Consider the following 15,783-nt stretch of genomic DNA (forward strand, 5'->3'; position numbering starts at 1 on the left):
TTTTAAGTCTATTGAGACTTGTTTTATGGTCCAATATATTTCTATCTTGGTGAGTGTCCCATGTGCACTTGAAGAGAACGTGTTTTTCTGTAGTTTGCTGAGTGGAGTGTTCTATAAATGTCAATTAGGTCAAGTTGGTCAACAGTGTTGTTCAAGTCTTTTGTATCCATTACTGATTTTATATTTAGTTGTACTATTAATTAGCAAGCACAGCATTTTGAAATCTTTATTATTGTGGATTTTTCTTTTTCTTGTTTCACTTATATTAGTTTTTAATTCATGGTTTTGAAGCTTTGTTTTGTAGTACATTTACTTTTAGGATTGTTATATCTTCTCAATGATTTGATACTTTCAAGTTTATACACTGATTTTATTTTTGTTAATATTCCTTGTACTAAAGTTTGCTTTGTTTCATTTTGATATAGGCACTGCAGCTTTCGATTAGTGTTTTCATGTTATATCATTTTCTATCCTTTTACTATTAACCTATCTTTTTGTTTTATTTAAGTTGTATTTCTTGTAAACAGCTCTGTCGTGTTTTTTTTTAATCCAGTCTGACAATCTGCCTTTTAAGTGGAATGTTAGATATTTTATGTTTCATGTAATTATGGATAAAGAGAGGCGTAAGTCTACCATCTTACTATTCGCTTTCTTCTTGTCTTACCTATTTTTTTGTTGTGTCTTTCTTGCTTTATTTTGATTTTTTTTGTGATCTTATTTTATCTCCTCAATTGTCTTATTAGCTATAGCTCTTTGTTTTATTTTCTTAGTGGTTACTTTAAGGTTTACATTAAGTGTCTTTAATTTATCACACTATACTTTCAAATAATATTATACCACTTCACATACAATGTAAGAATCTTACAGTACACTTTCAGTCTCTCCTTCCTGTGCTTTGTGTATTGTTATTTATTTTACTTCTCCATATGTTATAGCCCTACAATAGATTGTACTATTTTTGCTTTTAAATGGTCAATTATCTTTTAAAGAAATTAAAAATGAGAAAAGTAGTACTTTATTTTTACCCATATATTTACCATTTCCAGTGTTTATTCCTTTGTGTAGATGCAGGTTTCTGTCTGCAATCACTTTCTTTTGGTATGTAGCATTTCCTTTAACATATCTTACAGTGTAGGTTCACTGGCAATGAATTCTGCCAGCTCTTGTTCATTTGAAACACACAAACAAAATATCTATCTCACCTTCATTTTTTTAATTAATTTTTTTTAAATTTATTTATTTATTTAATTTTTGGCTGCGTTGGGTCTTCGTTGCTGCAAGTGGGCTTTCTCTAGTTGCGGTGAGCGGGGGCTACTCTTCGTTGCGGTGTGTGGGCTTCTCATTGCAGTGGCTTCTCTTGTTGCAGAGCACGGGCCCTAGGCGCACGGCTTTCAGTAGTTGTGGCTCATGGGCTCTAGAGCGCAGGCTCAGTAGTTGTGACGCACGGGCTTAGTTGCTCCACAGCATGTGGGGTCTTCCAGGACCAGGGCTCAAACCCGTGTCCCCTGCATTGGCAGGCAGATTCTTAACCACTGCACCACCAGGGAAGCCCTCACCCTCATTTTTGAAAGATATTTTTTGTTGGGTATAAAACTATATATTGGCAGTTTTTGTTTCAGTTTTTCTCTCTCTGGACTGACTGACATCATTTCTGACAGGAGGTCTTCATCACCCTTATCTTTCTTCCCCTAAGAGTCTTCTTTTCTCTGGCTTTTTTTTTTTTTTTTTTTTTTTTTTTTGGCTGCATTGGGTCTTCACTGCCGCGTGCAGGCTTTCTCTAGTTGTGGCGAGCAGGGGCTACTCTTTGTTGCGGTGTGTGGGCTTCTCATTGTGGTGGCTTCTCTTGTCGCAGAGCATGGGCTCTAGGAGTGCAGGCTTCAGTAGTTGCAGCATGCGGGCTCAGTAGTTGTGGCATGCGGGCCCTAGAGCATGTGGGCTGAGTAGTTGTGGTGCACGGGCCCTAGAAGCACGCAGGCTCAGTAGTTGAGGCGCGTGGGCTCTAGGGCATGCGGGCTTCAGTAGTTGTGGCACACGGGCTCAGTAGTTGTGGTTCGCAGCCTCTAGAGCGCAGGCTCGGTAGTTGTGGCACACGGGCTTAGTTGTTCCACGACATGTGGGATCTTCCTGGACCAGGGCTCAAACCTGTGTCCCCTGCCTTGGCAGACGGATTCTTAACCATTGCACCACCAGTGAAGTCCCTTTTTTCTGGCTTTTAAGATTTTCTTTTTATCCCTCTTTTCAACAATTTGATTGTGTTTATTGGTGTTCTTTGCATTTATTCTGCTTGGATTTTGTTGAGTTTCTTGGATTTGGGGGTTTATAGCTTTCACCAAATTTGGAAATTTTGCCACTTCTTTCCAATACATCCCTTGCCCCTTTCTGGGACGTGTATGTTAGATTGCTTGATACTGTTTTACAGGCTGCTGAGGTTTAAGTAACTTTTTTTTTTCAGTCTCTTCTCTGTGCTTCTATTTCGGCAGTTTCTGTGACTATGTCTTTGAGTTAGTTCTCTGATCTTCTCGATTTTGCAGTGTCTAATGTGCTTTTAAGCCAATCTAGGGAATTTTTTTCATTTCAGATACTGTATTTTAAGCTCTAGAACTCCATCTGGGTCTTCATACCTTCTGTTTCTCTCCTTATTGTGTTCATGTTTTTCTTTAAATCCTTGAGCATGCTTATAATTGTTTTAGTCTTTGTCAGCTACTCCCATTATGTCTTGTAATTTCTGGTTCTGTGTTTATTAACTGATGCTTTTTTCCCTTATTCTCCTGATTCTTTGCATGTCTAGTAATTTTTGATTGGATGTTGGACATTGTAGTTAACTGGATTTTGTTGTCTTTCTTAAGAGCGTTGAAGTATTTGGGGCAGGCAGTTAAATTACTTGCAGATCAACTCAATTATTCTGAGACATGTTTTTAAGCTTTTGGGGACAGGTCCAGACTAGCCTTTACTTTAGGATTAGCTTAGCCCTCCACTCTGGTGTGGCCCTCTGATGTCTTCTACTGAATGTCCTGCCTGTTCACCAAGCCTCTCTTCTCCGGCTGGTTGCAACTTGAAAGCCTCCCAACACTGCGAACTCTAGGAGTTGTTTACTTAGACCTTCCTTGTAGTTCTTTGCGCAGCCTTGTGGAGTTTCACCCTGCGTGTATGTATGTACCTTATCTTTTAGCAACAGATTTTATATGACTCCTCTGCAGATTTCTCTAGCTCTTTGTCTGCATATCTCCCTCCTTTCCAGGGCTCTGCCCTATAAATTCCAGGTAACTAAATCTCCTGATCTTTTGATCTCTATCTTCTCAATCCAAGAAGACCATCATCCTCTGCTTGAGTTCCCCCTTCCCTGTGCTGCAGTCGAGAAAGTGTTTCCTGGCAGAAAGTCAGGGTGATCATAGGGCTCACCTTACTTGTTTCCCTCTTTCGGGGATCACCATTCCTGCTCTGCTGGTTGTACAACATCTGTAAATGGCTCTTTGTTTCGTTTAGATTGCCTAGTATTCTAGTTGTTTATGGCCAGAGGGCACCTCCAGTGCCAGTTAATCTGTCATGGCCAGGAGTAGAAATCTCCCAAGTTTTGTTAATGTTGTTCTTGATTTTAATGGCTGTCATAAATGGCTGGAAAAGATAACTCACAAAGATACATAGATCCAAACCAAAGCGGTGCGTTATTAGCTAACTTTACAAAAATATGATTCATATTTTTGAAACCTGTATACCAGTTATAAGAAAGTATTAGTTGAAATTCAGCTAGTAAATTTGTATTTATCATGGTATATCAATTTTTCTTGCTAACTAGTCAGAAGATACTGTATTTTTTATATATTAACAAATGGGTTTGAAACTCCTTTTGGCAAATATTTCATCAGGTTTGAGTCGGTTGATAATAGGTAACATCTGTTGGGTGTTAACTCCGTGCCTGGTGGTATATCACATATTATCATAGTTAATCCTTAAAACAACCTAATGATATTGGCACAATTATTATGCCCAATTTATAGATGAAGAAAGTAAGATACAGAGATATTAAGTAGGTTGTCAAAGGTTGCACAACCCGTAAGTGTCAGAGCTGGGATTCAATCACAGGTAGTCTGGCCCACACTCTAAATAATGACCCTCCACTCCCTCTTGTCTGATATGAGGCATTGAGACATTTTTGTAGACAATGTTATCTTTGCCCATAAGTTTATATGATGATGGGAACATTTCCAAATATCCACTTTTAGAGTGCTGTCACTGTAGATGAGTTTCATTCAGGTAGTTTTTTTTTCCCACTAAGTATTAAAACATCACATTTACTTCAAAGACATAGATTATGTGTTTATATTTTTTAAATGTCTGCCAGGCAGCATATTACTGATAGCCATCTGTCATCACAGAACAGGGCAGCTAATTTAGAACACTTAGCTTTTTAAAAGAAAAATTGTATAACTCATCTTTAAGCTTAAAACTCTTAAATACTTTGCAACTAGAAAACCAACAAACATTTTCGTGGTTCAGAGTACTGCAGTTTTCTTCTCGCGCCACAGTGGTTCATTTTGCAAGAGTCCTATTATCTGGTGGCTTTTCCCATCAGGAGTAGAATTGAATCCAAACTCCATCCCTTAGCTCACTGTAGACACTGTATTTTCATGAGACTGACCTGCTACCTACTGTGCAACAGGACACCTCCGACATTGTATTTTCAGCTCTAGAATTCAGTTCGATTCTTCTTTATATCATCTCTTTCTCTCCTTAATTGTGTTCATATTTTTCTTTAAATCCTTGAGCACAGGCCTCCCACTCTGACCACTTGTCCTTGGCCGCTTTCCCTTCCCTTCATCATACCTCACTGGCTTCTCTCTATGCCTTGTATGTGCCCATCCTGGCACCCAGCTGTGGACCTTTGCACTGCCATTCCCTCTGCCAAGAGTCTTCATGTGCTCTCCTCTTCGACATCCAGATCTCAATCCCAGGGTCACCTCCTCAGAGGCCCTCCCTGTCCTTCTGTCTCCAGGACCCATTCCCCATTCTCCACACCCTGTCTCCTCTCTTCTTCATGCTTGGCAGTACTGAGAGCGTTCTGATTTGTTTGGTTTTACTGTTCGTCTGTCTCGCTCACTTCAGTGGAATGTCAAGTCTCTGAGAACAAGGATTTTCTCTTGTTCGCCACCGTGTCCCCCCAGCACCTAGAACGGTCCTGACGTCATAGAATGTGTACGTGGGCAGCGGCAGTTGGACTGAAGTATTTTTGTGGCTGTGCCTGACCCTTCCCTGCTTCTTGCTCCCCTGCATGCTGTTTCTTCCACAGGGATCGACTGCCCCACAGTCTCTACGGGTCTAAACACTGACTCTTCTTTTTAGAAAAAAAAAAAACTCCTTTTCCCAGTTTCTCTATGTGGGAATGGTCTTCCATGTAGCCCTTCTTGCTTTATCTTAGTTATTTGTGAACATGGTTTATCTCTGTGAAGTTGGGCCCAGCTGACTCTGCTGAATGTCCATCCCAGTGAATCAGTGCCTTGCACAGGGCAGACAGATGCTTAGGACCTACTTGTTACATTGGTACTCGAAGAGACAGTATAATTTCGTCGGCTGCCGGCTCAGAAGGCAGAAATCTTAATTAGACTTTTGCATACCTGTTTGCCTGGCCGACTTCTCTCCTCCCCCTGTCCCTGGGTGAGATGCCAGCGCCTGACTCGCTGCAGAGCCCCCTCCCCCCACCCCCACCCCCGACCTCTGGCTGTGATGGCTGGAATCAACGAGATGACGTTCCATGTACTTAGGGGAAAGTGCTGAATAAATGCAGGTGACTTGTTGTTGTTTGTTATAATTATGTTCTTTGAGTCCTGTGTTGCATAGTGAGCTGCAGAATGCCTCAAAGAGTGTGTTAGGAATGAACTATGAAGTGATTGTAGAGCACTTGGCAAGTTTGTCACATCGGGTGCATGGCACTGGCATGTTGAATTGGAGGCGGCAGGGAAGATGGGCTGCAGGTTTCCGTGTGATGCTGTTCCCCGTATGGGTGTGTGCTCTTGCCTCCCCCAGACAATTCCCTAATTGAGCTGCTGAGATCAGAGGCTTGTGACGTTCAGAATAAGACCTAACAATACTTGTGTGGGGTTTAAATGGCATTGGAAATCATTAATGAGACAAAAAGCTATGATTTCCCCTAGATTAACATGCAGGCTGGGGTTTGGCATGCCGAAATTCACTGTTTTGGTCTCTAGCCCAAACATGCTAGAGTCATTATATTGTCATGTGGTAATTAACTGTTCCTTTAATACAAGTAATAAATATTAAGCCTGAGAGGTACTTTAGCAATGCCTTTTACATAATCCAAAACGATATTCAAATGCTGTAGGCGTTGAGTCATTCAACTGTACTGTAGTAAAGTTTGAAGTTTAATACATAGAGATTTTTGAACATTCAGTTCATTCTTTATTCTATGACCAGTTCTGCTACTTAGGCATTAACCTTTGATCATGTTCAATTAAATATATATGCCGTAATGAATAATTACAAGATTGCCAGAATTTTCATTTACAATATAATACTTTGAAAATTTGTCTAAAGGTCCTAGTTACCATTCACTTGATAATGTGCGTATTATTTTTACATGTTACTGAATTCCTTGCTGAATCTAACGAGGGAAACTATTTTTTATTCGAAGCAGACACAGTGGGTCCTGGCCTCTTAAAAGGAATGGACTGGAAAAGTTGTCAAGAGAAATTTGGGGGATGGAGGGCAGCATACTAGCTTAGCTCTTTAAAATATAATTTGTACTGGCAGTTGTGCTGGGAAACCTACAGCGATGAACATTCATAGAGTTCTATAGAAGCACAGTGGCTCTCCTTCTCCTCAGTTCTTCCCTGACCCCTGTTTCAAGTTAAAGCTGTCGTTCTACATGGACGGGGCCACGGGCAATACTCTCTTTTATCTCCTTCACGTCATTTGCCCAGCATAAGGCCATGTGGGGAGTGGGAAGAGGAGTGGGGGTGGGAAGGGGTCCAGGGAAGATACTGAAATTAAAAAAAAAAAAAAAAGCTGCACCTGGAATGTTCTGAGGATGTTCATTCTGTAGCGCTATTACCGCTCCTACTTACAGGGAACCGTCTCCCCGAAATAGCTTTTGAAATCTAATTTAATATAAATATTTCAATGCTGATAAAAATAATAATGAGAGGCCACAAATGAGAAGGCAATGAGGTAGTCATAAACTGTATATACGCACAGAATCAGCGCCCGGCTGCCGGGGTTTCGCGTGATGGGCGGTGCTAAAGGCTGTGCTGGACGTGCCGCGGGGCCTGCCTTTTGTAAACCCCACCAAGACGCTGGCTCCTCAAAGCGCTCCTGGCTCCTGGCTCCTGGTGGCCCCGCCGACTGAGGCGTGGTAGACGGAGCCCTCGTCTCCAGGAACCAAGGGTGGTCTGAAAAATGAACTGCTCTGGTATTTGAAAATTCAGTGCGCGCCTGGATATATACCCTTGTTGATCCACTGGGCTCTGTGTTTAGCATTCCTCAACCGGAGACTAAATCTTCGCAGCCGTCTCACAAGTGACGCTGGCGTCCATACCAGAAATACCTTCCGTAATCTCTTCTAAGCCCAGCAGACTCGGGGATGCTTCTACTCCGACGGGGCCCCAGAGTCCCAGAGGAAGTGCCCCACTGGGGCCCGGCAGGTGGATTATAAGTGCAGCAGAAATAAAAATAAAGACCCAGCTGATGCCAGAAGAACATTGAATGTCTCTCCATTTTGTGCTGAATGAATGGTAAAGGCAAAGTCCGTGCCTGTACCCCGAATTCCACATCTGCAGTGTCCGATTTTAGGTCCAAATCTGTTGCAGGAAAGGGGACCCCTTCCGTGGCCCGAGAGTGGGCTCTTGTCTAACACTCGGAAATGAATTGTCCGAGGAGACACAGGTGCTGGCAAAGCAAGAGACTTTATTGGGAAGGGGCGCCCGGGCGGAGAGCAGCAGGGACAGGGAACCTCGGAGCACTGCTCTGCCACGTGGCTCCCAGTCTCGGGTTTTATGGTGATGGGGTGAGCTTCCGGGCTGTCTCTGGCCAATCACTCTGACTCAGGGTCCTTCCTGGTAGCACATCCATCGCTCAGCCAAGATGGATTCCAGCAAGGATTCTGGGAGGCTGGTAGGACTTAAGGACTGGCGTCTCCTCTCTCCTTTTGACCTTGCCCGACTCCTTCCGGTTGGTGGTAGCTTGTTAGTTCCGCATTCCTTACCAGGACCTCCCGTTGTAAGAGAACTCCTGCGAGTGGCTACTGTTGTGCCTGGCCGGGGTGGGCGGTTTCGGTCAGTGGTTCCCTCACAAATCCAGTTTTTCTGTAAGTGAATCTGATGGTGGAGAGCACATTGAATTGGCTGCAGGACCTCTCATGACTGGCCCAGATGCCCTTCTCCTGCTGTTTGTACTATAACCAGGAGTGTGGTGGCCTCCTGGCTGGCTGGCCTGCTGGCGCAGGACGGGTCACAGCAGCTGGGTCACCAGCTGTGCCTCTGAGGAAAGACAGAACCACCGAGAGCAGAAACCCGGGGTTCTCCCATCTTTAGATCACTAGCTGGTAAGCCCTGACTCTTTCCTGAGCATCCTTCATCAGTAAAGGGGGGCCGTGCCAGAAAGGGGAGCCCGCCCCCTCAGGGGACCTTCCTCTTTGGAAGGACAGTCACTGGATCTCACAGACTTGGGTTTGAGATCTCTCTGCCCAGCTAACCAGCCGGTAACCTGGGCCCATCACCCCGCCTCAATGAGCTTTAGTTCCCTCTTCTGTGAAAGGAACATGATCTGTGTGTCACATCTCTCTCCCAGGAGTGTCCTGGGGCTCAAATGAGAAAATGTCCGTAAAAGTGTTCTGTGATGGCCAGACGCTCTCCGGGTATCAGGTGTTATTTCCAACTTCTTAAGAATTATTGGAAACTTGAGGCCTTCGGCACCTTCCCACTCACTGCTTCCTCCGCGTGGGCGCTAGGTGATAGGTGATTTTCCCGGGCTCCTCCCCTTGCCGCCACATGTATCTTTCTTCCTATCAGATCAGGGAATGGAAAATCCTTTAAGTGTCACATTAGGCCAGGGAAGTGGGCAAATCCCAGGGAGCCCGTGGCCATTCCCACCCCGTTTTCATGTACTGGGTCGGTCTGCGTGCACATCCCTTAGCAGCCGCAGAGAAGCACCCAGTCCACCCAGCCGCGGGGCCTTGGGGAGCTGACTCCCTGGGAGCTGGGTGACCTACTCCCAGCCTCCTCGAGGCCAGGAAGGTGGCTCGAATGTGTCCAGAGGGGGATGACGTGTGTTTCCCTCTCGTGCAGATCCTGTTCCGGCTCTGGACCTCGGGCAGCAGCTCCAGCTCAAAGTGCAGCGCCTACACGACATTGAAACAGAGAACCAGAAACTTAGGGAAACTCTCGAAGAATACAACAAGGAATTTGCTGAAGTGAAAAATCAAGGTTGGTGGAAAATGTACTCATTCCTTGCTTTTTCTTTCTTTTTCTTTTCTTCTCTTTTTCCTTTTCTTTCTTTCTTCTTTTTTCTTTTCTTTCTTTCTTTCTTTTTTAATTGCCTTCCCCATACTGTTGGAACTAGCTCTGATTGTCACCTTCATCATAAAGTCCGGGTGGGGCAAGAATCAGAGTCATTAAAGAGAGATAATAATAATGCTTAGCAATTGAGAAGGAAAACTTTACCTCTGCAAAACGCGGATCAGGATTCTTTTAAAGTTCTTCCTGAATCATCCTGTGATAGGATCTGCCTTTTCAAAGATGGATGCGCTGCCTGCGGGTGACACCTGTCAGAGAGCCAGCTTGTGATCAAAGGGTCACATCCAGTAAGTCCTTTAATAACTGAGGCCGATACATTAAGGCTTTAGCCGCAGCCTCCACGTCCCCATACGTAAGCCCCGTGGCGTCCTGGTCACTGTCACCTATTCATGACGACGTTAACGAAGGAAAACAAAACAGCTTTTTGGCAACAAGGAAAGAGGGCAAAGGTCGCCTGGCTTTTCCTGTCAGGGAAGAACAAAGAAATCTCTCCCACACCTAAAATCCAGACGTGTCCCAATCGGGAACCTCGTGGCTTCCTCGTCTTGAGGAAAATCACAGCCCCATCTGACAGCCGCTGTAGGTTTCTCAGCCAAGTCCAAGTAGAAGTGGGCCTGTTTGGTTTTGTTGGGGGTGTGGGTGAGGAAGGTGACAGAAAAGAGAGCAAACGGCTTGGGGGACTTCTGAGGGCTGGAGAAAGAATTACCTGATGATGATTTTTTTTTTTTGCTGTGCTGGGTCTTCGTTGTTGTGCATGGGCTCTATGGCACATGGGCTTCAGTAGTTGTGGCGCCCAGGCTTAGTTGCCCTGAGGTATGTGGGATCTTCCAAGACCAGGGATCGAACCCGTGTCGCCTGCGTTGGCAGGTGGATTCTTAACTACTGTGCCACCAGGGAAGTCCCTGATGACGATTGTTAAAAGCATCCTTGGGGCTTCCCTGGTGGCGCAGTCGTTGAGAGTCCGCCTGCCGATGCAGGGGACACGGGTTCATGCCCCGGTCCGGGAAGATCCCACATGCCGTGGAGCAGCTGGGCCCATGAGCCAGGGCCGCTGAGCCTGTGCGTCCAGAGCCTGTGCTCCACAACGGGAGAGGCCACAGCAGTGAGAGACCCGCGTACCGCAAAAAAAAAAAAAGAAAAAAAAAAGCATCCTTGGGTTTTGAGACCTTTGGACACCGGCTGGCAAGGAGGGGTCGTGCGCGGAAAGGACCCAGGAAGAGGCAGAAAGGTCCAGGCCTGGGCAGTGAGGACAGCAGGCCCGAGGGCCCCTTCCTCGGGGATGCCACCTCGTTCTGGGCCACAGGGAGCTGTGAGCCTGTGGGACACAAGGGACAGTTTGGTCCTGCTGGGGAGCGAGGTGAGGACTTAGGAGCTTGGGGTCCAGTGAGAGAAATGCTCCCTTCCCCCTGCAGGACTTGGCTCTGGTCAGAACCACCCAGCGCCCGGGGGAAAGAGAACCTGTGGATTCTGGTTCTGCACGTTTCCTTCCAGTGGCCTCCGGCATCTTGTGTTGGCAGCTCCACCGCTTGGGTCTCCTTCAGCTTGATTTGGTTTGGTTGTAGGGCGCGGTCGCCCTCCCGCCCCTGTTTTGTCAGCGCCCCGGGGCCAGTTGCCCAGTGCAGGGTCATTGCCTCCCCAAAGGCCTCACCTGATGGACATTTCTAAATGAAATGCAGAGCCTAAGGGACTTCCCTGGCTGTCCAGTGGTTAGGACTGGACTTGGCGCTTTCACTGTAGGGGGCACGGGTTCGATCCCTGGTTGGGGAACTAAGATCCCACAAGCCACGTGGCGTGGCAAAAAAAAAAGAAAAAAAAGGGAGAGCGAGAGAAAGAAATGCAGAGTCCAAGACTCAAGAACAAAGGCTCCAAAGGCCAGCAGACCGGGCCGGGGTCCCTTGGTTGCCACCACTTCGCTGTGTGACCTGGAGCAAGTGGTCTCACATTGTTGAAGCCTCGTTTTCTTGGGTGGGGGCAGAATTCTCGTACTAACCCTGAAGGGCTGTTGTAGGATCAGATGAGATGCGCTGTTCCCAACACTCAGCAAATACCAGCTGCTCTTACCTCAGCGCTGTGGCTTTTTCCGGAAGTCGCCCCCCGTCCTTCTCTTTGTTTCTTGGCGTCTTTACCGATTTCCCGCTGCCAGGAACATGCGCTTTCCTCTCTTCTCTCCCCAGTATAAAAATGATTTGAATTTGGAAGGGGTTGAGGTGCACATCACTTGTTTTAGTCGTCACAGCTGTAGTGTGGATGGATCAAGTGTTAGAGCAGGACAGGAGTTTCTTTATCACATGCTGTAACTCTCCCCCACTCCATGTAAAGGTGAGTGAACGGGGCCCAGGTACAGCCCGTGGGAGAAGAGGTCTTTGGTGTCCTCTCCTCCACGCCGCTCTCCCTTCTCCCCTGCTCACATGGAGGGGACCCAGCTGGGACACACCCAGAGCAATGTCCTGGACCCAGGCCCAGGTGCCAGAGGAGGGACCGAGGCTCCAGGACAAATCCGCCCCTGGCTCACTGAGCAGCCCACCTGGGCTGGATGTGACCCTACTTTCATCATGAGCTGGCTCTCTGACAGGTGTCACCCGCAGGCAACGCATCTGTCGTTGAAGGCAGATCCCCACCAGACAGAGTGGTAGCCCCAGGCTAGTGCCCCAAACTCCCCTGGAAGGAGCATAGATGGGTCACACTGAGAAACCCATTAGGTTGAGCACCAGGGCCCAGGGGCTGCCCAGATGTTTCCAACCCATTGCTCAAGGCAGAAATGCTGCGTGTTTACAGCCGCACTGACCATCGACTAAAAAGAATGTGCAGATGTTTCCAGAGGTGACCTGTCGTATCCGCTTTGGACGTGTTCCGCTCCCTCCCAGCCTGGGCCCCGTCACTCCATGTTAACCATTGTGCTCACAGAGCATTTCTTCCAGGCCCCAAACACCCAGCCCGAGAGGCAGGAAGCCCCCTGTTCGTCTCTCAAATGCCCTGCCAAGGTCATTGGTCTTAATTCCCTCTCTCCTGCTCTGAGGAGAACCCTCTGGTTCCACTGGATGAAAAAGGCCAGTTTCTTATCTTAACGAAAGAGCCCCTAGCTTTTATGCACCAAGCCACGTGGGTACAAATGCCCGGCTGCCTGGCTCCCGCTTGGCCCGGTGTGTCCATGCAGCTCAGGGAGCAGAAGCTGACGTGAGTTACAGCCCGAAGGAACAAGGGCCGCCAGTCCAAGCACTTACATGGGCAGAGACCTGGCAGGCGACATTGTCGCGTGGGCCTGGAGCCCCGTTGTCACAGCCCCGTCGAGGCCTCACCCTGCTCAGCCCAGCCTCATGCCTCAGCCACTTTCCGAGCACCCACTGTGTCAGGTGCTGGGACGACCAAGAAACTCAGCCTTGCCTCCCACGAGATGGACCCACGCCCAGGCAGGTGCGGTTCCCCCAAGAGCTCCACCAGCCTTGGAGCCGGGGCCTCGGTGCTCTGCCTGGGGCTGGCTGGCCCGCCCAGGGGGGTGGGGGTGAATGGGGCAGGAGCAGGTGGAGTGGTCCCACCCTAGAGCCACTTACGAGTCTGAGTTAGGACCCTGCCCTGTTCGTTGCATCTGCTCTTGTGTTCCTATTTTGGGTCACTGAAGCAACTGCTGTAAACACGCACTTGGTGGTGGGGGAACCTGGGCTTTCCAGGGGCGGCCCTGACCCCCAAGGGACCCTACGTCCTGAGCACCGGGCCCTGCAGGGCTTCGTCACACAGCACTGCTTCCCACGCCTCTGGCACTCCCCCTCCCTCCGCTGAGGCTCCCTGGGCCCCGTCATCGGTTCTGCACACGCAGCCTGGGTCTGCCAGACTCTGGCCCCGGTGGAGGGTGCTCTCAGCACCCAGGCTCTGGGGCTGGTGCCTTCCAGCCGAGGAGACAGGTGCCCCATCCACTTAGTGCACCGTGTGTCTCATCACTTGGGAAACAGCAAAGCTGCAGCCCATGGCCAGGGCGGTCAGTAGGCTTCTTCCAAAATGTACGCACAATTATGAACCGTTTTCTTTGTAAGAAAGTACTTAAACCCACACTAAAACGTTATTAATCTCCCCTCAGTAGAGGACTAATTGAAGCCTCGTCAATAGGATGATACTGTATTTTACCGTTGATTTCCCCCCTCTTTTTCTTAAGTTGTATTAGAGAGACATAGTTCTTCTTCCCAGCAAAATCCATTGATCCTCCTCAACCTAAATGTTTAAAGTTCAATTTAACATTTAGGGAGTAAAAGGTCTCCGGAGGGACTTGTAACCATTGATTTTGTGTCAGAGTTGAAGAGCTAAAGTTTAAAACACACCAATCCTCCTAGGTTATGAAAGCCTAGTATCTAGCCACATGGAACCATGCTTCTCTTACTGGAGTATTTTTTCCCCCTTCTGCAGAGGTAACGATAAAAGCACTTAAAGAGAAAATCCGAGAATATGAACAGACTCTGAAGAACCAAGCCGAGACCATAGCTCTCGAAAAGGAACAAAAGTTACAAAATGATTTTGCAGAAAAGGAGAGGTGAGCACGTGTTGGGATCTGCACGCACTGGAGTGCTGACGTGACGTTTTACTTGTACACTTCACATCACAAGACAGCTTTTTTTAAATGGACCAGTGAAATAAGCCCAGGTTGGAAACCAAAATCCCAGGGGCTCTAAGGCACAATTTTGTTTGAAAAACAAAGGTGTCCCTTGTTTTGTAATTTGTGAGATTGTGAGATGACCTTGAGTGAAATGTACCAGTCTTTCCCTTTGGTGGGTGGTGTCAGGTGTGTCAAAGGGCGTGTCTGTCGGGGCCACATGGTGCCGGGGCTTGAGCACAAAACGTGTGTGGTTGGCACATAGGGGTGGTACCCGAGGTAAGATGAGAGGGGTGGGACCGTCCCCTGCTGTGTGTCTTCTCTGGGAACCCAGAGCGATGCTGAGCTCCTGATACCTTAAGTGAATTTTGATATTTAACATCTCTGTCTCTCTCTCTCTCTGTCTCTCTCTCTCTCTGTCTCTCTCTCTCTCTCACTCACACACACACACACACACAATCTTTTTTTTTTTTATTTTTTTTGTCTCTTGCCTCTTTTCATTACCTCACAGTGCTCCATACACCAAGGAGTTAGTATCAGCAAGATATCTTAACGCACCATCCAAGGGCTGTGAGTGTTAGGTTTCCACGGGCCTGCTTCCCCCAAAACTTTGCCACAAATAATGAGTTGGTTTTTCACTAGTGTGATGACTTAATGAAAGTTAGATTTCTTATAAAAACCATAGGAGTGTCGAACTTACCAATTCAAACTGCGTTAAGTCAGGTCTCTCAGAACTCTGGTGAAGCTAAGGTTTAAAAATCTAAGCCTGTCATGAAGAAACGTGAGTCCATTAACGAGAGGCAGTAAAAGTCTGGTTACAAGTGAAGAGGCAGGCCCCGTGGTGGGGTTTTGTGGGTGTTTCCCGTGGACTTGGAATGCAGCTGCTCGGACTTCTATGAGGCAGGCTCCGTGGAGATCTCGGGCATCACCAAGGCCTCTCTGGGCCACCGTTAAACTGGCTTCATTTAGAAAAGAAGAAGAATGCCCGCTACACTCATTGCCGGGCCCTCTCGAGATGTTGTCTCAGCAAGTGCCCAGGATAGACCTGCGGAGCAGACCATCTCATTTTACAGATTAGGCACCTGCCCACACTCTCCCAGCGAGGTACCCAGAGGTGGGGGCAGAGCCTGACCCACCGCTATGGCCCTGGCCTCCCTTTGCGCTCAGACTTGGCCTCCCAAAGCCCTCACTGCAGGACCAAAGCCAGTCCCTCGGGGCCAAGCCCAGACCCACAGGGGATGTCGCATCTACGCTGCTGGGAGAGCGGGGCTGGGCACAGCCCCTGGGAAGAAAGTGAGCCCCACAGAGTCGGGGTTCTGTGACCCAGCAGACGTGGAACTGGCACTAAATATGTCTCCTAGGAAAGCACTCTGTGCCCAAAGAGATTTCTCACCATATTACTGATGAGGGAGGGGAGGGGGGAATGCAAGCCATTGAAATGCCTTTGCCAACAGGAAATGGGTGCGTAAAAGTGTCCACCCCTAACGGGAACGTTATACAGCCATTATAAAGTAATAGTTTTGTTGAATTTGCAATTATACCAGAAATGTATCCAGCATAATGCGAAGTGAAAAATGCGTGATACTGAATTATAGACAGCGTGATGACATCTGCAGAGAGCAAACTTATGCGTTACAAAAGTAGGGAAATAAATTTCTATAGGACTTTAATATTATTAAGTTGATT

The 15,783-nt window shown here is 47.4% G+C and overlaps 1 protein-coding gene across 7 annotated transcripts in view; it reads left to right on the plus strand.

The window, feature by feature from the left end:
• CUX1 (cut like homeobox 1) overlaps nucleotides 1-15,783 on the plus strand; it is a 348,779-nt gene that overhangs the window by 218,793 nt on the left and 114,203 nt on the right. For all 7 annotated transcript variants that reach the window (XM_033839695.2, XM_033839699.2, XM_073791974.1 and 4 more), the window contains exons 5-6: nucleotides 9,294-9,431; nucleotides 13,914-14,037. In XM_033839695.2, coding sequence (XP_033695586.1) covers nucleotides 9,294-9,431; nucleotides 13,914-14,037 — 262 coding nt within the window. The remainder of the gene's footprint in view (nucleotides 1-9,293; nucleotides 9,432-13,913; nucleotides 14,038-15,783) is intronic.

The sequence above is a fragment of the Tursiops truncatus genome, chromosome 15, assembly GCF_011762595.2.
Source record: "Tursiops truncatus isolate mTurTru1 chromosome 15, mTurTru1.mat.Y, whole genome shotgun sequence".
In the NCBI taxonomy this organism is placed as follows: domain Eukaryota; kingdom Metazoa; phylum Chordata; class Mammalia; order Artiodactyla; family Delphinidae; genus Tursiops; species Tursiops truncatus.